At 42.3% G+C, this 24,792-nt stretch overlaps 1 protein-coding gene across 1 annotated transcript in view; it reads left to right on the top strand.

The window, feature by feature from the left end:
• The window catches only part of CFAP299 (cilia and flagella associated protein 299), a gene marked incomplete at its 5' end in the record, with an annotated part of 241,716 nt that overhangs the window by 197,236 nt on the left and 19,688 nt on the right, over positions 1–24,792 (top strand). The window contains one exon of the mRNA XM_067297453.1: positions 13,843–13,985. Coding sequence (XP_067153554.1) covers positions 13,843–13,985 — 143 coding nt within the window. The remainder of the gene's footprint in view (positions 1–13,842; positions 13,986–24,792) is intronic.

Here is a 24,792-nt window from a genome sequence, read left to right as displayed (position 1 = left end):
TAGTAAACAGTGCCCATTTATCCCTTGGTCTGAATAAAGTCAGGAAAAGAGCTCATTCTGCTCCCTTCGGAAATGAAAGTTACTGCAGATTTTAGCGCTGTTCCACCACTCTGCACCTGCCAAACACAGCTGGTTTTTTAGCTGCCCCAAGGCCTACGAATAGTAAGGGTAAAAATTAAGTCAGGAGTTTGCTTCAGAAAAGCAAACACCCGCTCATGTCAGCAGGACCTTTGCCTTGAAGTTATTATGGAAGTACAGATGCCCCCGGAGCGGATGGGGTGATGTGTTTATTCACTTCGGTATTCGCCTGTTGGAGGCGAAGGCTGTTGACTGTTAGGCAAGTTGTTGCTTCTTTAAGGTGCTCGTTGATTCTCAAGTCCCTAGGTAGCCTGCTGCAAAATAAGGCAGTTGTGTGTCACGGTGAATTGTGCGTACACATCTCCTCGCGGGAAGACAGATAATGCTGTCTCTTATCATAAATCACCCCAGGGGTTTTATAGCCAAAGAGCGGAAGAGACCAGTGTAACACTGGGCCTGTGATTTGCCTTAATGACTGGAGCTGTAGGTTGTCAAAACATAATGTTTGCCAAGGCAGTGGGGTGTCCCGGTGTGAGCACAGGTTATGTCTGTTGAGAACAAAATACTGCTGAGTTTTGTGGATTTGCTGGCAAAGACGGATTCACATCTTGTGAGAGCGAGTGCTCCTCTGAGGGAGGCGTTTTGGCACGGGGGAGCAGATGCTCAGTGCTCCTCTGTTGGATCCTCTGTCCCTAGCTGGAGCCCCATAAGGTGGCTGAGCTGCTGGTGCCACAGGTTGTCCAGCAGCGTAAGCACAGAGATCTGTTTTCCTCATTTAATTTCCCGAGCTGGTTTTGACAGCCTGCCTATGCGACCTGCGCTGAGCCGAAACCCTCAGTGCAGCGACTGGCATGCCTGTGCCGCATTCGCCCTCCTGTACGCTCTGTAGGCCGTGTCTTCAACAGCGGCTTTAGAGACGTCTGCTTTGCTCCAGTTGAGTTATTTGTCTAATGCCAAAGCTACACATGAGTCCGTTTCATCGCGTCCCCGAGAAAAAACGTAACTGCCCAAAGTCCTCCTATCAGGGTCGACCTAAATGGGCAGCAGTGGTTCACGTTTTACTCTTAGGTCAGCAGATGATCTGAGTAAATAGGGAAAGATTTTAAATTTCAAAAGGCATTTGCTTATATTTTTTCACGTAATTGTAAGACGTCTAGTTCTCTTTTTTCGTTTCGAAAAAACAAAACAAAACAGCACACACACGCGTGCAGACACACACACACGCACACACAGCCCCAAAGTTCAAAGTCATGCAAATGAATCCTTTACTATTTTTGCAGTAATTTTTCCCCACTGGAAAACAAATTATATAAACAGACTTGTAAAAAGAAAACCCCTCAGAACTGGGCAGAGGAAGTGCTCCTCCGGTAGAGGTTGAAATAAAAAAGCAGCACACCTGCCTCCAGCTGGTTTCTCTACTACACATATCTCACACAGGCCCTGCTATGTGAAGTCGCTTCCAAGGCAAACAAGTAGCAATTTTTAAGTAGCACCTAAAGAGGAACTAGGCCAGGCCTTGCCAGCAAAACCCCAGACCCTAAAGGTTCCTGCTGTACAGGCTTTATTTTCATTTCCCTGACCCATTTGCACAGAGTTGTTACTGATGGCCTGGCCTGCCTCCCTGTACACAGCAAACCCATAATAAATAGAAGGCAGCTGACACCCCAGACACCTGCAGGAAGCCGAACAGTGGGCGATTGTGCATCCCGGAGGAAGCCGCTCGGCCGAGGCTCCGCGGGTAGACTTCTCCTGGCTTGCTCTTCACACGCTCCGCGAGAAAGTTAACCAGGACAGGTCTGGGGCTCCGAAAGGTTTCTTGGTCAATTAAGAGAAAATATCTTTTTATCTTTTTTTTTCACCCGAGGAAGAGAAAGAATGACCAACGTGCGAATAAAAGGCCCCTTTGTGCAGCTCTGCTGTTGTCTCTGAGGCAGTCTCACCCGTGGAAATGTAGCTTGTGCAGTGTTTGGGCAGGCTTTGAGCAGTCCCTTTCACCGACTTTAAGGCATACCCTTAGTATTCTAGTTTCTCATGCCCCACTACTTATTTATTCATAAATTATATGTTTGCCAGGGAAAATACTTTGATGCCCTTCTGATGGCGCAGGTACAGGAGAGCGAGGTGAAAAAAAAACCCCAAACCCTTAAGCAATATTTATGGACTTTTGAAAGTTGAGATTCTTGGAAAAAGCACTGCATTTCTTTTCACATACTTTCCAGGCTGAAATCTTTTGCTAATTTATCTCATAGTTTACCTGTATAATAATTACGCAGCTTTTATATGTTTTAGCAAGATAAACAGAAATGTTATGTTTTCAGCAAGTTAGCTAGGAAAATAACTTGAATTTCAACGTTTCTTTCTGCACGTTCGCTTCCCACAGCACCAGCGAGTGGCAAAGTGTTGATTACTTTTACAAACCCTGAACCAACCTTCTATTCAGCGACTTTTGCAATTGCTTCTGCTGTCCGACCCAGAACATGTCCTGTAGATGGTACAGAAGATCTCATCAGAAAAACTAACAGCCTAGTCTTAAACACCCTTGGTTCAGGAAATGCTCGAGCTGCAGATTGAGGGACTTGAGGAGACCACACTGGGGAAGTAGCGCTACACACCTGCCCTGCTCTTCTGCTGTCTCCTGGACATCTGGTGTTGGTCCCTTCAGAAACAGGTACAGATTTTGCTGGACCTTTGGTCTAATGGTCTTACGTTCCTGTGAGTCATGGAGAGAGCTTGCCCAGGCTCAGATCACTGCCTTGTCACCTGTTTTGGGTGACAGCACCAACACAGGTGCTATTTTGCCGTTGTGTACCCTTGTTGGAGACTGTCTGTGTGTTGGCAGAGCTAGTGCTTGTGCAGACCCGGTAGGATACACTTTAAGCACACACTTCTCCGCCTTTTTGTAATTATATGGTACAGAACAAAGATCAGGTGTATTGTGTAAATGAACATGTTTGTGTGGCCAAAGTAGTCTCAGTCCAGGAGAGCTGCCTCCCTGCCCCCTTCTGCCAGACACGGCTGTCACTGCACCCTACAAGCTGCAGAAACTGGCTTCAGGGTGTCAAAAACAGGGAGCCCGGGGGCCCTTCCAAACCTGTGGCTTGTGTGTAATAGGGTTATCACAGCCGCTCTGGCTCGCATGCTGGCTTGTGCCGGGCTCCCGCGCAGCCTTCTGCATGCTACAGGCAAAATCTTAGCAAATATCTCCTGCTTCCTCTCAGCCCACTGGAACGCTGGAGGGAGGTGGAGCCGTCCATGCCCTCACCTAGGCTTGGTGCATTACTGACTGCTCTCACCGTGTGCTCAGGAGGAGTTTGGTCTGGGTTTCGTTTAGGCATGGGAATAAGGACACAATTTCCTATCAGTCTTAAAGAAAAGTTGGAAGATGTGAGTCAGTCAGCTTTCCTTCCGGTGTTTCTTGAGCTGAGACCTTTCTCTTTCTGCCAGACTTGACTGAGATTTCTGATCAAAGTTACTGTTCTCATACAGCATCGTCTGTAATGATGATTTGGAATATACGTGAAAATACTCGTTGACATGCAAGAATCACTTGCTACTGACAGTAAAATGTGCAGCCATCAAACACACTAAGCTGATGTATTTTAAATGAAAGAAGAGAAGGAGCTAGTGGTGCTTTTTTCCTTCAGGTTTGCTTCAGTGTCAGGCTAATGCAGGCAGGTTGTTGGGCCGCCCGCTGGGACAGGGCCTCCCTGGGTGTGCAGAGGGCACCCACCACCCCTCCCACGGCAGGGTTTTACTGCCAGGCCTGTCTGTGGTCATCAAGGCTGAGGAGAGAGAGCTCGACTCGCAAGGCTGCTGGGGGGGGAGGCCGGGGAGCCAGACCGGGATCCCGCACCCACCTGCGGGGAGCTGTGGGAGGACGCTTGCCTGCTCCTGAGCCTGCTGCCAAGCACTGGGTGAACGAAGGTGGGGGGTCGCTGGTGTTGTTGTGCCTTACTGCTGCTTCGGGGAGGCTTTGCAGCCCACACGTGTCCATCTGCTCCCACTGTCCAGCAGCAGGCGCCCAGGGACATCACATGGGCTGGGGGCAGCATGGCCAGGGTTGCATGGAGGGTGCTCAGGCAGGCGCCTGCTGGGACCCAAACGCTGCGTCTGGGTGGCAGCGGTCTCTGCTGCAGGTCCCTTTGCTCTCCTACCCAGGGCAGCATGGTTACGGTGAGAGGTAAAGCCAGCCGCCCTGACGGACTGGCACGTCCGCTCAGCCTTATGTGCCTGGCTACGCAGGGGATTCCTGCCGTGGATAAAAAATGGGTGCTGCTTGTAGGAAGCCACCAGGGCAAATGGCAGTTCTGAAGTGCGATTAAAGAAGAAACAATGTGATTTTCTGGGATAAGAAATTTCGTCTTTGCAAACAGAAATATTGTTCCTTTCACGGGCTAATGATTCGTGGAGCTGTGGAAAATGCATGTGCTGGAGGGACCTTGCAGTGATGTTTGGAAGAAGCCCAGATGAGCTCAGATTCTGTAGCAGACGGTAAGTGTCAACCTCAGCAGCCAGAAAACCCCTGTTTTGCAACTCACCTCCTATGGGATCATGGTAGTCATGATATGGTGATATATAGTATCCTGCCAGGATACACAGGGAGTCTGAGTGAAATAGCTCTTCCCCTGCAGCAGCCAGCACCCTGGTGAAGAGGATGGCTCAGAAAGAGCCTAGCTTCACTGAGGAGCATGTAAACAGGGTGAGGTAATGGCACGTCGGTGACTTTTGTATTCTTCCCTCAGCCTCCTCTCTTAATGTACTGATCATGTATTTATTTGGGGGTCGTTTTTGTCTCTGAATTAACTAAAAGGCTTGTAGTTCTTCAGCAGCTTTAAAGAAGAGTTGGCTTCCAAAGAAAGATTTCACCAAGCATCTGCAGTGCTCTTGGAGGATTTGTTTTAATTACAAAATGAAGCAACCCCCCATAAGAGCCCAGGACCTAGATTCTTGGGGGAGAGGGGTGTTTTTTGTTTCCTGGATTGTTTTTTCTTTTTTTTTCTTTTTTCTTCTTTTTTTTCTCCCCTCCCCCTCCCCCCTTTTTTTTTTTTTAAGTATTCACAATTGCCTTTATAGTTCATTCACAGGATGGTATACTTTATTCTGTGGGATTGTTTGCTCAGAGAATTACCTGGAATAACTATTCTTGATTGACTCAAGCTGCTAATGCTCCTATTCCAGAAAAAAGTTTGCTTTATTCCACCTTAGCTGAATCCCAAAGGTACGGCTGCCTTCTCCTTGCTAAAGCTGACTTTTCGGGTCTGTCTTAGCAAATTTTCCATTCTGTGTGCATTTCTGTTTTTAATAAACTCCTTTATTTTAATGCTAACAGAATTAATTGAAACTCACTCTCTGAGCAGCCTGTTCTCAGCCAGAATATTGTTTTCAAACTGAGGCAACACCCTGTTTACACAGATAAGAAAATTCGCAGTCCACGGAGCTTCTCCCAGTCGGAGCAGCTGCTGAACACTTAACAGGAAGGGACTGGGAAGTGCATGTTTCACAGGCAGAGCAAACAGTTCTTCTGAATGGTAACCGGATTTTTTTTTTTTTTTTCTGAAGAGTTGAAAGCTAGAACATCTGCCTGTTGGCCAGCCATTCTTTCCCACAAACACTGCTTCTCAGGTTCAAAAAAGGTTGATTCAGTTAGTGTGTGTGTGCTGAAACATGCCCAGAAGCACACCAGTGAAACACAGCAAAGTGTTAAGCAGGACAAGCTTTGCTCTGCATCTCTTGCCTTGTGGCCTTCTGACCGCTGTCGAGCGGCGGAGCGGGCCCAGCTCGGAGTGGCTCATCTCATGGGACAACGTATATGCAAGGCTTTGGGCGTGCTTCACAGACCACGGTCGCCTCAAGGCAAACGTCACCTTGGGCAGCAGAGCTTTGCCCCCGCCGCTTGCTGCCTGTAGGGCTGCTGGGGTCAAAGTTGTGATCCTGGCTAGACGTCCCAATTCAGTGAGACATGGTACTCACTTGTACAAAGATGGTAGATTGTGCAGTCTAACTACACAAGGGCTGCTGTCCTCGGAACACAAATGTGAAGGTGCCCGGTTTCACAGATGAGAACATTAGGCACTCGCAGGCTGGCTTTTTCAATGAACTCAGCCCCTCTGACTGAGAACCACATCTGCAGCGTCTCAGTTCCTTAGTGGTTCCTGTGGTGTTTGAATACCACAGCTGGACTGCTCCTCTTAAATCCTGTCAGTGCTTGGCTCTTAAAAAAAAAAAAAAAAAAAAGAATGAGGTGCAGGACATGTGCTGCAGAGCTAGGACTGACTCTAGAATCGAGTACATGGCACGGGAGAGCAACCCCCTTCTCAGGATCTTGCCCAGGTGCCCCTCTACCTTGAAAATATTCCCCGAAGTACTGCCTTTGATGCCCTTCTGCCTGGTGCGTAAATGCAGAGTAGAGGTGGTCATTATGGAAAGCCTGAGCTCCTGCAACACGGCCATCTTCTGCTTGCCTCAGTGAAAGCTGTACCAGGTCTAAGAGCTGCAGCACGGGGCCTCGAGTAATGATTTTAGCATCTGTGTGATCTATTCCCAGTGTTATTCCTGCGACACTGCTATGAGCTAGGTCTCTGCGAACCGCAGAAGAGTTTTAGCGTTTGACAAAAAGTAGAGTACGCATCTGCTTTATGTTCCTGCTAAGTTTTTGTTTGCCTGTGTCTGCCAACTAAACGCAATATCAAGGAGTGCTTGCAAATGCCGGGGTGTCGCAGGGCAGCGCCGGCCGCTGCCGCTCGGGGGGCTGGAGCCCGGCACTGCCTTCCTAAACACTGAAAGTGCAGAGAGATGTTATGTAATTAAATTAGTCAGAGCCTGAAGATCTTTTAAGTGAGGGGGGAAAAAAAAGGCAGATATATATTTTATATTTGTGCGTGTGTGTGTTAAGATGGCTTTTTTTTTTTTTTTTTTTTGATTGCACTTGCCTTTAGACCACATCCTGCTTATTTTGGATAGATTAGAAGAAAGCAGACTAAAGGCTGCAGTGATCCTGTGCTTACTCTGAAACTCCTTGTTTTTCCTTCTTTTGTAGAGTAGTAGGTAAAAGATGCACGTTTTGCAAAAAGCTGATTGGCGTTTTTGAGCATAGGAAAAGGAAACTGAGGTAATTTCCAATGTATAACAAGTTTTAGAAACGCTTCAAAGTTAGAATAAGTGAGAGAATGGTATTCCCGGATGAAAATATGAGAATGTACGCCCAGCCCATTCTAGGTTCATTTTAGTGGTGTTTCAATACTTCTGCTAAAAGGAAAACATATTTCTGTTCCAGTTTCCCCTTTCTCTTCCCCCCAAATCAAATTGTGCGAAAGGTAAAATCCCAAACTGTAGGTCTATGTTATATGCTATTTTCACTCTCCGCTAGCCAAAAGAACAGGTCAGCAATTTATTCTTACTTGCAAAGCAGAAATGGTAATAGCATCTGTTTTAAAGATATAGAGGTGAGGGCCTTTCTCTGACTACTGTTGCCCGCTGGTATTTCTATTAGATGTAACATGATCTGCAGGTGGCAAATAAGGCCAAACACTATGCGAGAAAAATAAATGGCTACTCATTAAAAATGTATTTTAACTCATAATGTATTTTAAACCTGTCCCTTTCAGGCTGGCTGTGCTTGGACCTTTGGGTCCCCACCTATGATGCTGTCCACGTGAAAAGAGCTTTCTCAGGGAATTACTGTCTCCTAAATATTGTCCGCCTTTTCTTTCCCGTCATCTACCTTCAATCTGGCGTGCTTTTAAAGCACTTGTGTTGCAAGACTGTTTCACCAGACAGCAGAGCTGGCCCCTTGATTTTCCCATATGTTCTGTCTCCTCAGCTACATTTAACTTCAGCATGTCTCCATAGCAAGCGTTTCTGAGTAAGCTGAATCCTGGCACGCTCTGGTTTATTTGCCATCTTGGAGGTCCCAGCCCAGCAAAGTCCTTGGATGCAGTTAAAAACCTGCTGAAATTTATACTTAGGATGTGCTCACCTCTTGCACTGAATAAGTGCTTAAGGAAAAGCCTGTATTAAAATGTTTTGCTTTCGGAGTAGCAACACTCTCGTGTAAGGATACAGGGAAGGCAAGGGTTTAGGGAGAGCTAAGAGCTCTTATCAGATGACTGACACACACCTTCAGGTCTAGATCCTCCAAAGTATCTGCTCTTTTTACCCCTGCCCAAGGATATTAATTGATCTTATAAACAATGTTAACCCTCACTATAAGCTTTGCCAACATAGAAGAAAGGCCTGGGTTTTGGGGGGCTCATTTGCTGTTTTGTCTTCTGAAAAAATCAAGACAACGTTCTAGTCTGTGGGTGATTCTCACAAATCTGGCTTCTTTCTCTGAAGGCTTAGCTCCATCAGTGTCTTTTCTTTAGAAAAACCCATTACTCAACAGCACACCAAGACTATCCCCACATTATGGCAATTCAAGGCAGCTACTCATATCAGTTTCCCAAAGAGAAAAGCGGGGCTCAGAGAAGCTGCGTGGTGGGCGACAGGTTCCATAAATCCCTTCATTCCCAGCCTGATGCTTGAAACTGAAACGATCCTTCAGTGTTGGAATGTTTTAAAGTCTCCGATTTAGCTTTTGGCTTTTAATATGAGGAATGTAATTCTTACTTGTAGTATTAACAAAAGCGGAAAAAAATGCATTCATTTTTCCAGCTTTAATGCTTATGTTCTTAGTGGTCTGCCTGCTGCATTTCACCAAACGTCGTGGTTCTGATCAGATTCTCAAACTCATTTCAAACCCTGCAAGTCTGATCGGTTCTCACAGATGTCAGTGGAAGCAGGTCTTCTGTCTTTGATGAGCTTTAAACCTGTCTCACAGGGCATATAAAAATATACCCCAAGTACTGGGCAAGTCTTAGCATTTTGGTGTCTGTGATGAGGGCTTGCTGGGAAGCAAAACTAGTTGGAGGAAACATGTTTAAATGCATGAAATAATGCATATGGAAATGTTTCACGGGCAGGCTTTGAAGGTTTTTTTTCTTACAACTTGAAAGCTCACAAATGGAAGTAGACCCAGGCTCAGACGGTGTTTTCTCGGCTTCCGTGTGGAAATTGTACCCGGAATATTTTGGTTCCATTAAGATTAAGGTAGAAGACCTTCATGGCTGTATGAGCCTGTATTTTAACTGGATGATTTTAGTAGCTTTTGAAGCACAGTCTGAAGAGGGTGCAGTTTGATGCCTCCAGGAAACCCAGTACAAAAATCAGTCTAGTCTGACTCTTACTCACCCTAAGGCTAGTGAAGTATAAGCAAACTGTAAGCAGGAGGTATGTGTAATTTGTGCCTCTTTTAAAATCCTTTTATACTCCCTGAACAGTATATAATGGCATTAATATATGTGAGAATCAGGTCCGCAGTGTTTACTGAAATGATGGCCAAAGGAAAGCTGTGTTTGTGTTTTTCCTGCCTGAACAGCTTTTCAGATACCTCTTTTTTCTTTCTTTCATGAATTTGGAGCATGTCACAAAGATCACACACGTTTGTTTCATTGGTTTGAATGAGGTGGATGAAACAGCCCCTAGGGTGCTATTCCATTTAGAAATGCATGCAGGGGGCTGAAGTGGATCTGTGTGATTAATAGGGGGTGTGTGTGCCACAAACAAGAAGGCCTGCCCAATATATACGATATTTGTCGGTTTATGGATTTATAGGAAGCAGAGTGTAGCATGGTATGCAACTCCCAAAAGATTTGTTGTTTAGGTTTGGTATAGAAAAATTCCCAAAAGATTATTCAAATTAGCTGAACCTCTAGAATTTGAAATAAATACAGGCATTGAATTGAAAATGAAACACCTTAGCACTTCAAGTTCGTACCTGTGTTGGAAGTACTCAGAAGCTGATTTTCTTTCCATGTTTATCCCCATCTAACTTTCCTACTTTCCGTGTTTCTGACTGTCAGCTTCGGAGCTGATTTCAAGCCTGTGGAAATCAATGCAAGTTTTGAATTGATTTTCATGTTCTCTGGATGGAAGAAATGCACTTACTGGAATCGCTTGGTAGAGCTGCACATTAAAAGGCAAACACTGATGGCAACAGAATTGGAAAAATATACCATGTAGTTGAAAACACCAGGAAGTGTCCGGATGAATTGGTTATTCACAGTGGTTTCTATTTTTTTTTTCCAATATCTGGTTTGAAATACAACAGGTTGCATTAGTCCTTTCACGTACGTGCCCCCATGTTTAACATAGCCCAGCTGCAGCTCCTTACAGATCTTCTGCTTCTGTCTATAGGAAGCAGCAGATGCAAATAGCTCTGTAATAATCAAAGCATTGGCATTTCCCAATATTTATCTGCTGTAAAAACACATCACTGAAGATGGAAATGAGAAGGATAAACAGAAAAGCGTGGGATCGTATTCTGTCCCAGCGCATGCTTTTCAGATGTTAAGCTTTGTCGGCCTCCTCAGCCTCTCCCCTCCAGTATTCTCTATAAATTCGGCATCCCCCTTCTCTGGAGGTTTAAACCTCCCGTCGCGCCACCTGTGAAGAGTTAGAGCTTTTGTCTTATAACCTCCTTGCAGCCAGAGAGGCAGGATGCGAGTCCAGTTCCCCTTGCCTGGTAAAACCCACGCAGGAGGAGGCAGTTGGCAGAGGGTTCCCGCAGCCGTAGTCCCACCTGTGCTCGCTGCGGCGAGCATTGGCCCCGACGCGCCTCTCCGGCTGCCTCCTCCAACGTCAATATTGGAGCGCGCGGAACGGCTGACCTCGCTCCAAGTGCGGTGGCCACATTTTTGAGACGTGCCTGAATTTCAGAAGAAGGAAATGTGTATTATTTGTTCTTTTGGGTGAGTCACAGTCCTTTAATACAGCCAAGGCTTTCTGAATCTACTGCTTTTTGTCCCTGTTGCATATAGCTAAGAAGCATGTTCTCCTATGTGTTTTCTGAGTGGCAAAATGCGGATTTCATTTGTGTCCAACAAGAGAGGTGAATTACCTATGGCTCTCGCAAAAGCAGCAGTATCACTGATTGTTTTCGGTAGGAATGTGCAGGCCTGTGTGGGCCAAATTTCTGGCTGAATGGATCAGGCACAATGTTGTTTTTTGGCAATGGAGTCTGCTCTTTAGTTCATTGAGAGTACAAGAACTGCTCAACCTTTCATCAAACTCAAAAGGTAACTTCTGTGTGCCTCTTACTTCTCATCAGTAAAGTAGTAAGATGAACTCCATGTTGCTGATTTCCTCTGAATTGTAGTAATTATAAATCAGTTTACCCCAGTTGGAAATAGGTTCAGTTTTTAGGCCCCAAAACTATATGTGAGTGTACTTTTTAAGCACCATTTTAAATTTAAGATTTTCCACCTTTCACCATGTAAGAAGTCCTTCAAAACTTACAGATAGATGTAAAGCACAAACCCCATGCTTAATAGTTAGCTGTGTTAGAGACAAAGGAGAGGTGGTAATGAAGAGCCCTTTGGGAGAGAATTTTCTATCGTGGGGTTTTGTGTTGTTTTTATTTTCTTTTTAAGAGAAGAGCTTTATCATTCTGGGAGGAAAAAATTATACAAGTCTTCTCTGGGGCAGAAAGATTTGACGAAATTAAAAAGTTCAGAACATCTTAAGAAAATCTGAGTGGATTCATAGCTTAATGAATGAATGCTTATAGGTGGTTAGAAATGAATCATGGGGTGAAGAATGAAAAGAAACAATGTTGACAGATGAGAAGGATCAAAGGCCTTTAGTTTTGAGAAGGCCTCAAAAGTGTACCTTTAACATAGAACATTTTTGCTTAGATATTTTGGTTGATTTCTTGGAGTTCATAAAGCAATTTTGATGATAGATTTGATGCTTGCCTTTCATTTTGTGTTGATTTATAGCTGATTATATGTGAGCACTATTTTTGGAGATTAATTTTATAAGCGGAAGAGACTTGAAAGATACCCTTTGCATTTAATATTGCAAATAATAACATAAGATTTGCCAGCTTTTTTTAAATGTTTGGCTCATACTCAGCAATTCAAGGTATTTATTTAAAACTAATTCCTCTGAGGGATGATGAATCCGTTGTTCAGGTGGATAACATACACCCCGACTGGTATCTAAGTGTGCCTGCAACGTACAGTGTTCTTGCCCTATGCCAGGGAGAAAGATTCATTTTTCCATTGTGTTGTATCTGCCCTTACCTGGCTTCCAGACTCATAAATCAGTTGTTCAAAAGAAGGTGCCCTGGAAGCAGGGAGGAGCTGCATTTCAAGATGGTCAGATGTATTGCAAAAGAGTCTTCTGGCTCTTTGTATCAACAGTGCTGATGGTACAAAATTGCAAAATGAGTAACACATGTTTTGATGGAATTAAACACAAAATTGGAAAGGGAAACGTGTCTTGAGGATAACAATGGCTTGCCAGATAAACCATTACACTCTAGAAATCTGCTGCTGTTAAAATAAAAAATGTCTTTTGAAAGAGTTCCATCTTGTATTGTTTCAATTTTCCCCATGTTTAAGAAAGAAATATCACCTGATTTCAGCTGAGTAAAAACAAGCATGCATACAGCTAAAAAAATACTTTCATATCTCACCTGCCTAATAATCTCTACATTAAGTATTTAGTTTTTCATGTGTGGGCCCCAGGGTGCAAGAACCCTTCTAAGCCCACACTCATCCTACCAGTTCTGTGCTTTTTGCATTGTGGAAGCTTGTCAAGAAGAATTGCCTTCTACCAACCTATTCTTTCATTTGGACACTAAAGCAAGTAAAAGGTAAAGAAACAGTAGAAAGTGAGTGAGAAACAGAGGTCTCAACAACAGGTAGTACAGAAAACCATCCCATCACTGTTTTTCTCCATGGCTTGCATCTCAGCAGCAGTATTAGAGCCAGTTTATTCTATCCTTCCTAGTGTGACACAAAAAGTAATCTCTCTCAGCCAGAATGGCTACTAAATATGTAGCTGTTCTCCCGGTGCCTTGTTGCCACTTTGAATTCAGCACTGACATGTGTAGGTTCAAAAACTAAATGGGTAATTTACAGAGCCCCGAAGAGGAATTTGTGACTAGTAATTCTGTTCTTCTTGGTGTTCTCCTACTTATACCCACCCTGCTTTAGTCGGCTGTATTTCTATGTGCAGATTTTTTTGTTGTTTGTTTGCTTGTCTTTAAATCATCAGATTTTTGTTCTAGTACTCATTAACAGTCAGGAATTAAATGGCACAGGGATTGTCTTGGGAGAGAGGGGGCTGGCAAAATCTGCTTTGTGCTTGGATCATAACACAGAACAGAGAGGTGTATGGCCAATTTCCAGCCACTCATCTATCTGAAAATCTAAAAATCTGTTGTGAATATTGAGTTGAATAAGCTTTGCTTTTGGTGTAGAGATGAACCCCAAAATGAAAAACATTTTCCCACCATCTGCTTTGGTCCGTAGTTACTGCATGGACTGTAGCATTGAAGACTGGTCAAACAAAAACACTCTTGACTCAGTTCACTTGCTTAATACATGTCTAATGGCATTTGACTGCATTAGGATTATCTGCATAGGGCCAGCAGATATGACCCAGGACCTATAGAGAATCCATATCCTCCGGAAGGGGCGGCTGGAGGCATGGAGGAATACACAAGGGCATCTCGCATGATGTGTTTAGGCAACTGAATCTTGCCTAGCATGTATTAAAACTGATATGTCATAATTTAAGTGTCTTAATTTCAAATAAAAGCCTACCCCAGGTGGAGCTGAAAATGTTTATATAATCTCTAAATATGTTTTAATATAGAAATTTATGCATATATGTATGTCTCCATCCCTCACATGTGGCATTTTTTGTATTTTCCAGTCCATAATCTTCATTCGTGACCGGAATTCTCATCACCAGGAGGTGTCTGCATACATTGACTATGCGCACAGACTGACAACAGACGACTTTGAAGTCTACTTCAGTGGGAAGAAAAGACTTCTCCCACGGAACACTGATCTGAGGTATTTATCTAGACTTTGTTTTCATTTATTTGCATTTAGGCAATATGGAGAGAGAGAGGGAGGGAGATTGAAATGTTTTTGAGTAGGAAAATGGTTTATGAAACTGTTTTTCACTGGAAGATAAATACCATGGATCAGTTACAGAGAACAAGTCTAAGGAAGGACCATGTCAGTTTGATTTAGTCCAGAGAATAAAACGTTACATGGACAATACAACCTTTGCCTGTCTCCACATCTTTCCTTAACCTTTGGAGTCTATAAATAGCAACATGCTTAGAACAGTATGAGCATAACTCTGGAGACGTGGCACACTGAGTAACTGCTGACTTATCCCAGTCAGCCTTTGCCAGAACATCCCTGGCTTTCCCTGGTCTCCACAGCATTCCCAGGAGTACGCTTTGCTTTGGAAGTGTGTGAAGGGCAGAAGTCTTCCAGTGGCAAATAAGATGGTGTTTTACCAGTAGCTAATGACAAAAGTCATCGGTGCGCTTTTCACTGAAGAATACTATTTTCCTTAAAATGTATCTGGTGCCTGTGTGCCAACAGACAGAGGCATGAGGTATGTTTGTGCACTTCTGCTTGCGAAGGCCAAGTTCTAGAGACATGGCGCAGCAGAGCTTCAAGTCTCACTGGGGCGTGGGACAGTGTTGAGCGCTGCCACAGGCTGGGTACTGTTGGTGACTGGGGAGGAAACAGTAAAAATTTCAGTGGGCTGGGGTCGTGAATTATTATGGAAGTTTCCCGTTTCCACCTGATAAAAGTTAAGAACTGTGAACAACTACCTGCAATGTCATACACAATTATTATCTCCTGGTAAAAAGGTGTGAAGAATAAGAAGTTGCTGCATTTTCTCCACCTTCAGGGAGAATGGTTTTCTATAATGTAAATAGCCCCTCTGGAAGCAGTGCAAATCCCTGCAAATACTGTTCAGTCAAATTTTGGTATGAGTTACAGAGAGAGAAAGCGGGAAAGAGTGTAGGAGAGGGCAAGCGTGTTGTTGAATTTTTGTGCTGTTTGTTTGTGGGACAGCAGATGTCAGTAATGAGGCAAAGAAACACACTGGAGTCTCATAGCATTACAGCAATGGGAAGCAAAATTCCCAGTTTTACACTTTTAAATCACAAGGATGAACAGTTGGGTTTCATTTATGATTGAATTAAGAACAGTAATGGACATAACATTGTGTCTGCTTTGCTATATATTTGGAGTCTATTGGTGACTCATGCCTAAGCCTTTTAAGTCATTGATGTCATATGCAATACAAAATGTCACCGTTGTATCCTATAGCTGTGCTAAGTCCTGTTTATTCTGTATTGAAAAATGTCTCGTTTAGTGTGTGGTTCAATCTCTTTTTCTATCCCTTGTGTCAAAACTAGGGTGAGCTGCAGACTCTTAATGGACAACTTAGTGTGTTCAATTATGGTTGAATATAGCTTCATATGCTATTTCATTTTACCTCTTTGTTAGCAAAAGGGATAAAGCATTACTTATATATTAGATTTCAGAAGTTGAATGTTACCCATGCAAAACTGCATCTGAACATATCAGCTGAACATAGATTCAGATTCAGCCGGCACAGTACCACGACGATTTTGTTTTATTCATAGATGTGTATGAATGTATACAGTGTAGTTAATGAGGTTCATATACATATATATAGAAATATATAGAGAGAGAAATATATATAAATATGCATACATATATGTAGTGCAGTCACACCATCTTTGTACACTGGCTAAAGAAGAAACCTTTCCTTTATGGTCAAACAATGTGGACCATGATGTATCACCTATACAGATTGGCCTAATTTTCATAAAATCTCCATCACATTACAGAATTTTTTCAGCCCTGATGCCATTTATGTAGTCCATGGCCCGCTGTATTTGTCACGCCTCCCTTTTTGCATCAGTTAGATACCTGCGGAGCAGGATGTTTCATTGCTGCCCCTCTCTTTGTTAACATTGAGAACGTTATGGGACAGATGGAGAGCAGGCATGAAAAAGCCCAGGGGGAAAGACTTGGCTAGTCCTGTAGGAGTTCAAAACCAGTGAGTTGCCTTTAACCCGTAATTCCCAGTTAATTTTTCTAAGCTTAGCTAAGGAACACAGAGTCCTTCTCCGGGACATCTGCACACCCTTGCCAGTGTCCCAGCCTGCTCTGGCTTGCTTCAGGAGTCATGGAGTGCAACACTGTCTGCTGCTCCCAGGCTGAAGACAAGTTGGCCTCTTTGGGGAAACTGCACCAGTTGACGTTCATAGCTTACAACCAATCTGTCCCTCCAGCAAGCTGAGTTCTGTCACTCTTCCTTGCTTGTATTTTCATCAAACCACAACTGAAGTCTGCATGCATTTTTTGCACCCTTTGTGTATGCAATTACTGTATCTACACACACACCTGAATGTAGAGAGACATTTGCACATACAGTGGCAGTAGCAAATAAAGTTGGTATATGTGAACGTATTAAATATATAGACCTCAGAGTGATAAAAATTTGGCTCATTTTGCTGGAGCTTTCACGTAGTGTTTTTCTGACTCTACATGAAATATTTTTTTGTGGGAAAATTTATAAAAGTCAAAATAGTAGCATATATTAATAGGCATTTAGTTTAGAAGAACAGTAATTGTCAGTAAGGTAAGGCATAAACAGTTTCTTTTTGGCATTTGCTGGCATTTTCTCATCAAATTGCTGCCTAGAAGGTGTCCTCAGGAGCAATGTTTGGGGATCTTAGCGTAACTTTAAACAGTTCTGCTCTCCAGGGTTAAGAATACATCTATCAGCTCTCCTCTACCACTTCCTCTCTTGACCGCATTGAGGGGTAAACAGAACCCTTTAAACTTAGCAATCTTGTATTTTCATTCCCCCTGCATAAGAATTAGGTGGCCTGCAGCCTTGCTTTTGGAAAAACAATGGGCAGAAGAAAAGGTGGCCACTAATTGTGATTTGACCTCGAAAAACTTTAAATACAAAATTAATCTGGTTTGCTGAACTTCAGCTCTATGTCACAGGATATTTTCAATCACTAGAACGTGGTGTGTATCCAGTGGAAAAAATGATCAATTCTGCACCTAGGTTTTAAAATAAAAGATTGTCCATAGTAATATATAAACAGTAATAATGATTCAAAGTGTATCCCAACCTGCATCTCTCTAAGCTTTGAACATGAAATGTGGATTGTTTTCCAAACTACAGCAGCAGATTGAGTCTAAATGCACATCTGTTATCTAAAGCTAAATGGTAAAAATCTCTTCTCAGAAAGCATCTCCCATTTCCACACATTCTTAATAATGCTTTCTGCTTGGAATATTTCTTTTCAGCCATTTTTAAACTGAATTGCTTTTCATTTTATTCTGTGACTGATGTTTCCTCTGTTATCCATTCAGTATAGTGCACCACTGATAGTTTCTTCTCAGTCTATAATTTTTTAGATTTCAAGTCCGAGAGGAAGAATGACAAGGATCATCTAACCTGATCTCCTGCATAACACACACCATAAAATTTAGTAGTTACAAATTTTCTATTTCTTGGTTTGAGTCTAAATTTTAACTTCCATTACTAAATTCTGTCCTTGTATGCTGGATTAAATAAAGCTTTAGTATTAGACAAGCTGTGATTTCATAGGCTGTAATCAAAGCTGTCTTTAGCCATTCTTCAGTCATCTAAACTGACTGAGTTTTCATGCAGTTAATTCTACATTTTATGATCATGTCTCATCTTGACTACCTTGTTCTTCTGCCTCTTTGTTTTCTACCTGGCTCCTTCAAAATGCATCAAAAATGTTGTATGTGAATGGCGATATCTTGGCTGTATGTAGAGTTACATGACTTCATCTTTTAATCTCTTGGCTAACTTGAAATCAGTCTTTTCATCACGTTCTTCTTCTTTTTGGATACTTCTGTGTTTAGGCAGGCATAAAAATGTCTTAGCATTGGGGGCATATCCTATATCTGAAGCTTAAAGAATAGCTGGGTGTTTCAGTCAAGAACGGTTGTTTCTAAATTCTGTCATATCAGTTTAGATTGTTCCAAGATGCTGCCTTCCTTTTTAAAGAATTAGTCTCTTGGGGAAACGGCCTCACTCAGAGCTTTACAAAGCCCTTACTTGTGGTCGTATTTACTTTTAGTCATTTGGCAGATTGAAGTGTAAATTTTTGATTTTGTGGGAGGGTTAGTATCTCATGCAAAGCTGTCAAAAATTGTTTTTTGAATATGGAAATTAATACTTTGCTGCAACACATTTTTTCATTAGCTGTCTGAGGTTGTCAGGAGATATTAAACTTGGGCTTAAGTGCCCGCTGAATCTAATTCTTGTTCACAGTACAGAATAAAAATACTGAACCATTAAGTTTATGTGATGTTCATACTTTAAATCCAGTGGGTAATTTCAGAGGTCCCTGTATTTGATCTACCTGGTTCCTCTGAGTATTTTTGCCATTTTATTGCATTGCCCTATCAAGGGAGTATTATTTATATGATATTATCCTCATTTGGTTCCAGTTTATTAAATGAAAGGAATGTGTTAGGCAGTAAGTTAGTTCTTAAGAGGTCTGGAATCTGGACTGTAATTGAATCCATTCCCTCTCAGCTAATTTGTGTAATCTGATGAGAAACAAGTATAATACAATTTGTTCAAAGAAAATGGAGAATATTCACTCTACGCAACCATACCAAAATATTCTGCTGAATTAAAGAAGACAGCAAAAGACTAATTATGGGTAGACTTCTGTCTGATAAGCTATACTTTGACTATCACTTCCATTTGTGAATGAGGATTAAATGCATGTCTTCCAGTAGGATTACACTATTTCAGTTCTATGTGAACTCCTGCTCTGATTTTTTGTTATTTTTCTAGGTCAGTGCAATAGATATCATATTTATGATACTCTATACTGTAGTGTTTTATCTTCACACTTAATTTGTGATGGCAGTGTTTTAATTTCTTTTTCTAGAGTGCACTGTCTTTTCTAAAATGGGACCAGGTAAGTAGCCATTTACTGTAGAACATTAGTTCAGGGGAATAATCTAGAACCTATGGTCTGAAATCATTTCCTTATCTCATCAGTAGTGAAACTTGTTTGGTTTTGCCCCTGGCATTTATCAGGCCAAGCATGGGAGCTGCCACATTCAGGGCTTTGTGGTGATATACCTTGTCTGCAATAGAGGTGCATCATGACACACTGGTACTTTCAGACCCAGCATGTTGGGTTTTGTTATTGGCAAGAACCATCACATCAGATCCTGCCCTCTGCTTCTTGTAGTTCGACTGTGGTCTGTTCCGGCTGCAGGTGGGCGTAGGAGTTGGCAGTCATTCATTAACTGGGGTTGGAATTCCCTCCCATTTTGTTGTCAGGTTTATACTAAGATACCATCTGTTAATCTGTAAAGACCTGTAGGACAGATCACGGCCAGCAATATGTTCCCGAGCATGGGGTATGAGGCAACTTCTCCCTGCCTTGCTCTACCCCCTTACCCTGTAGATTTGACAGCAATTTACACAGGAGCGCTGCTCCCACCCTGCTTACCCAGGCAAGAGCTGACAGGGATGGGGTAGCATTTTTACACTTTCCTTATGCCAGCCAATGTGGGCAATCCTGCTGTGCCAGGCAGAAGATTTGCAGAACTTCACCTCCCTTGGGGAGCAGGCAGGAGGACCAGGACCAAACTCTTGCCGAGCCCCAGTTAGGAGCAGTGAGGCAGTAGTGACTCACACTCGGGGGTTGTGGTAATCTCATAATCCAGCCTGATGGCCTGAACATGCCACTGCCTGTAAATTGATTAATTAAGGCAGCTAGATTAAGGAGTAGGTCATCTACAACAGGCAGTGCGAGTCTGTATTTGGTGACACGTGTTGTTGTGGATGTCCTTCTAGCTTTCATACAGTAGGATGTTGAATGGATATTAGAAGAAAACAGGTTATATTTATTTTGGTATTTTCTGTTCTGTTGGTGAGCATTTTTTTGCCAATATAACATGGAGGTTGTCCTTGTGTTGAAAGATCTACAGTTAGCCATTTCTCTAGTTGCCCGGGTGTTGTTTTTACTTAAGTTGACTCTAAAGAGGAAACCATTTGGTAACCCAGGCGTGGTATAATCTGCCGACCCCATTTGTAATTTCTGTTTGACATGTGATTCTCCAGCTAGCACGGATAATGCAAGAAGAGTCAGGTTCTCAGTAGCAGTGAGTGCCTGCAAGGCAGAAGGTCATTAGCATCTCTAAAGACTGCATGCTAGGAATACAGATCACAGGTTCAGTCCAAAATTAATTTCAGGTAACTAGCGAAGAACAGCCTGAGTTTCTAAAATGTGCAATCTCCAATTTTGTAAACGTCAGTTGTAGCTGTGAATGAAAATTGAATCACTTTTATTTGGGTACCTAATTGTAGATTTAAGTGATTGATGTTAGTGGCCCAAGCTTAAATACTTTTGCCTCCGGACATTTTGTTTGTGTTTGTTTTACACATGCAGTGCTATATCACACTAAGTTATCTTTGCCCTTTCCTGGCGTGTGTAGCAAATGCAGCGACTCATTCCCATGCTACTGGTGAGTGCTGAGCGCGTCCCGCGTGCCTCCCTGCTGCTGTGGCCGTGCCGGGTGCACCCAGAACGGTTCCTGGGCTCCCCTCAATGCAGAGCTGACTTCCCCGCGGGACACGTTCCTCATTTCCTCACTGCACGTCCAGTAAGGATTAGACAGAATCCAGCCCCTAATTTGCAGGGATTGCCAGACTGCTAGTAATAGTGCAAAGTAAAATAATTCAGGATTGAGGAAAGAAGTTCATCTCTCTTCAGCATCCCAACTTCGTAAGGATTTTGCAGACCCATGGAGTAATTTCCTTTGGCTCTCTTAGGAAAGATACACTCTTTTCAAAGGATTTGATGAGGATAAGAATTAATTTTATCCCTCACAAAGTAAATATGTTTTTTTCTGTCATTTATCATCATACTTAATGTTTACAAAACCATCTGGTTCTTTGATTCCAATTGCTTTCTGTGTCTGTTGACCACTATCCCAATAATGCCAAGCCGGCTGGTGTTGAGACTTTGAGAGAACGAATTGCTGAGGGGGTGACAGTAGGCTGCCCTCTTCATGCTGAAGCCAGGGAAGGCTGGTGTCAGTCTAGGCATGTCAGCTGGAGCCCTCCCCTAACGGTATGGGAACAAAAGATGTTCCTCTTAGTATTTATCTGCGACTCCAGAGTCCTCTCCTTCTATAATGGTATTTGTTCTCCTGTAACTGGAATTTATCGTGTATATGACTTTATACCCTGACTCACAAATAGCAAGGCTTGATTTGGGGGGATTTTCAGTACCTACAACTACTGTTGCTTTCAGTGGTATTTACAGCTTACTCAGAGGTTCAGAGAAATCCTATTTATGCATGTTGCTGTCTCGGATTCAGCACCCATGGTTTTTGGTCATGGGCTTAAAACTCTTTGGAGATTAAATGAAGCCGTTTTGCCTACAAGAGAAATGACTGTGTGAAGTATGGGGGACAGCTCTTAATTGCCGCTTAGGTGTACAAGGCACAGAGAGCAAATGGCAGAGAGATGTTTAAGCAGAAATTAGAGTGCATTCAAACGTAAGGTCTGGATGGGCGAGAAGAAATTTCCATCGCTGCCAACTCGGTAAATGTTTAATTTGGAGATCTATACTTCCACATCTGGCTTACATTTAAATACTGTAAATATTACTTCTTTCACTTTTAATTTCTTTCTTTTTTTCAATTCAAACTTTAATTTATTAAGAAAGATAAAATCTCTTAAGGGGAGAGATTGGCTTTTTATAGCTTTGAACAAACTAACTATGCATTTGCAATAGGAAAATGGAAACTGCAAATTGTTAAAATTTCAGGAGAGAGATGTAAGGCAAAGGCTATCTTGCTCTTTTTGCCAGTATAGTAAATTATCACCTGAAACAACAGAACAGTAGGAAAAACATCTTGGAAAATAGAAATTGGCCAAACGCTTATGTGGAATGTGATTTGGGTTACAGCTTCCATGTGTGATTTGAGAAGCAGAAATGATTCACGGCTGTTTACTTGTGTGAAGACAGTGTTATGATGCACAGACAGATGCATAAGGAAATCAGATCTAAACATGATAGTTCTTTCTCCTCTTGCTGATTCTCTGAAAATGAAAAAGAACAATTTTGCACTACTCTTCTGTGCATTCACTTATTCAAAGGGAGCTCTGCAGGTCACAGGATCAAATACTGTGTATCTTGCCTCACGAGATAGCCATGTATCTTCCCATAAGCCTTAGTTCGCTCTTAATGTGCACCAGAAATGATACTGAATTAATCTTTGCGATGCTGACAATAGATGCGCGCTGGTGCTCTCGGGCTGGTTTTTATCAAGCTGTTCTAAATCGTCCCATTGTTTGCTAAAGATCTGGCAGTGAACGTGCCGCAAAACCAGCCGTGTCTCACGCTTGGAGAACGTGCCTAACCCTTTCAAGGTGCCTTTTCAAGGGCCCCTTTAGCGTGCCCAGCAGAATGGGCTTTCTGACATGACCGCAATGTAATCAATAATAATAGAAACCATAGCAATTAATGGGTTTGGTCCCAAACAAGGGACATAGACATTTGTGTAACTACTTCCTTATTTAGAAAAACACTTCAAGCATGTATTTACAGGCTTTTCCAAGCAAGAAAACTGAATAAGGCCCCTGGGTTGGGGCTTTAACTACTGAATGTTTTTGCATAAAATATTAAGATGCACATAAGTTTAAAATATTGCTCACCATGGTCAGTTGCATGGTTTAATTGAAATCTAAGTTAGAAAAAAGAGTATGTGAAGGATGGGGAGAAGAGTTTGGGCAGCAGAGAAAGAAGCACAGCATTTCATCAGTCCAGGACAACAGGGTCACAATATAGCAGGAGCCAATCTGCTCTGACTCAGCAAGCGTAGCTTTGGTTTACATTGCTGTGACTGATCTGGATATTGTTTGTTAGTAAAGTAGGTATAAGGAGTATTTATAATGAGGCAGGAGTGACCCATAGTTTTGTGACTGCTTTTCTGGAAATGTGTTTTCAGTTTGTTGTCCTATAAATGTCAGTCAGAGCACTGTGTGGTGATCGTGAAGTACTGTGTGATTTTTGCCACACATGGGTGTCTGAGAAACCACTTTTTCCTTATAGTTAGACAAGGAAATAGCTGTGGCTAAAGTTGGTATGTCCAGATTTTTTCATGAATGGTTGTATGGAATAACTAGTACTTTCTTTAGCTGCAGCTTTATTCTAGTGAAAATTATCCTAAAATTCTTATGCACTGCATTGATAAATAATAGGTGTTGCTTTGGTTGTCAGGTAAAGCAGTGCAATTGCAGCAAATGATGGTAAGGTTTAACTGGATAATCACTAAGTCTTGCCAGAAGCAGAATTTCTCCCAGAAGGTTAGAATGGTGAAGCCCCATTTCTTGTGACAGAAAGCCCATACCTGTGCCTAGCCTAAAAGACCAGAGGTTGTTTCATGATGATGTGTTAACCTCCAGGAACCAGAATTAATACAAGAGATCACTGGGGTTCCCAGAGCTGAGTTTTTTCACTGATTCTTAGATGACGATGGCTTTGCATCATGTTGTTGTTGGGAATGTTCTTGTCTGGGTTCCCTACCTGGGTGCTGATCTGGGTTTAACGACCTGTGAGAGCTGATGGGGTTTCTCCTGCCACCAGCGCAGTGCTGACTCCATATTTCCAATTCTACAAAGCCTGCAGAAGTTTGCTGTCTCTATCTGTTACTTAAGTGGGTATCTTCATATTGCTCCTCTTTAAATTCATCTTTTCCTTAACCTGTGGATGATCAGGGATCTGTTTTATCTTCTTTAAAACTTCCCCTAAAACTTTTGGAAATTCCTCTTTGCAATAAACCTATTGTCCTTAAATTTTGGGGCAGGAAGAGAGGGGGAAAGCAGCCCAGAGAGACAGAGAACAATCCCTAACAAGCACAGAATAACTCAGTGATTATTGGCTTTTGTGGCAGCATTTTTCAATCTCTCCTGTGTGAGTTATGTCAATAATCAAATATCTAATGAATGATGGATTTGCAGCCAGATTTCCCACATCCTTGGTGAGGTCTGGGCAATCAGGACTTTGAAATAAATATTTGGTTGAAACATTCCTCAGTACTTCAGATTGAATCTACTTCTATCCTGTGCTGTGGCAGTGAGTTTTGCAAGTAATTTGATCTTGTACAATAAAGTATTTCCAGTTGAAAGTTGTTCAGTATCTCTGTGTTTTTCCTTATTTTTGGATTGTCATGATGTCATGTACTTTTCTCCTGTGTGACACCAGTTAATCTTTCTTTGTATGAAAAAGTTTTACACTTACAGTTATTTCATTGCTCATCCTCAAATCGTCTCAGTAAAAAGTAAGTATTTACATGAAAATGAGCAACTCATAGGATCTTATTTTCTGACTGCAGTGGTCATGTCCAAAGATACTTCATCAAAATCAAGTTAGTATAACTGCGATCATTTTTAGTTTGCTTCAACAAGCATCCTTAAAAAGGAATACACACTTAAAAAGCAGTGCACACTGACTTTAGCATGTAAATGCCACTTTACTGCAGCACGTGCTAGCTTTAAAAGTATATCTCTGGGGGCTTTAGAAAGTTAAGACAAAACTCCTGGCCTCTAGCAGAGATCCATGTGGATAAATAACACATTTCTCTGCAATTCTCCTGATTTTTCTAAAAACCTCGGAATAATCTTTTTTGTTTGTTTACACTACAGAGTTCCTATTTATATATGTAAAAATCTTCATGTGATATACAATAGTGATTTGATTTTCAAAATATCCTGAAGGCCCTCATG

Source organism: Apteryx mantelli, chromosome 5 (assembly GCF_036417845.1).
Source record: "Apteryx mantelli isolate bAptMan1 chromosome 5, bAptMan1.hap1, whole genome shotgun sequence".
Classification (NCBI taxonomy): Eukaryota; Metazoa; Chordata; class Aves; order Apterygiformes; family Apterygidae; genus Apteryx; species Apteryx mantelli.
The sequence above is the reverse complement of the archived record's forward strand: the minus strand, read 5'-3'. Positions and strand labels throughout refer to the sequence as shown.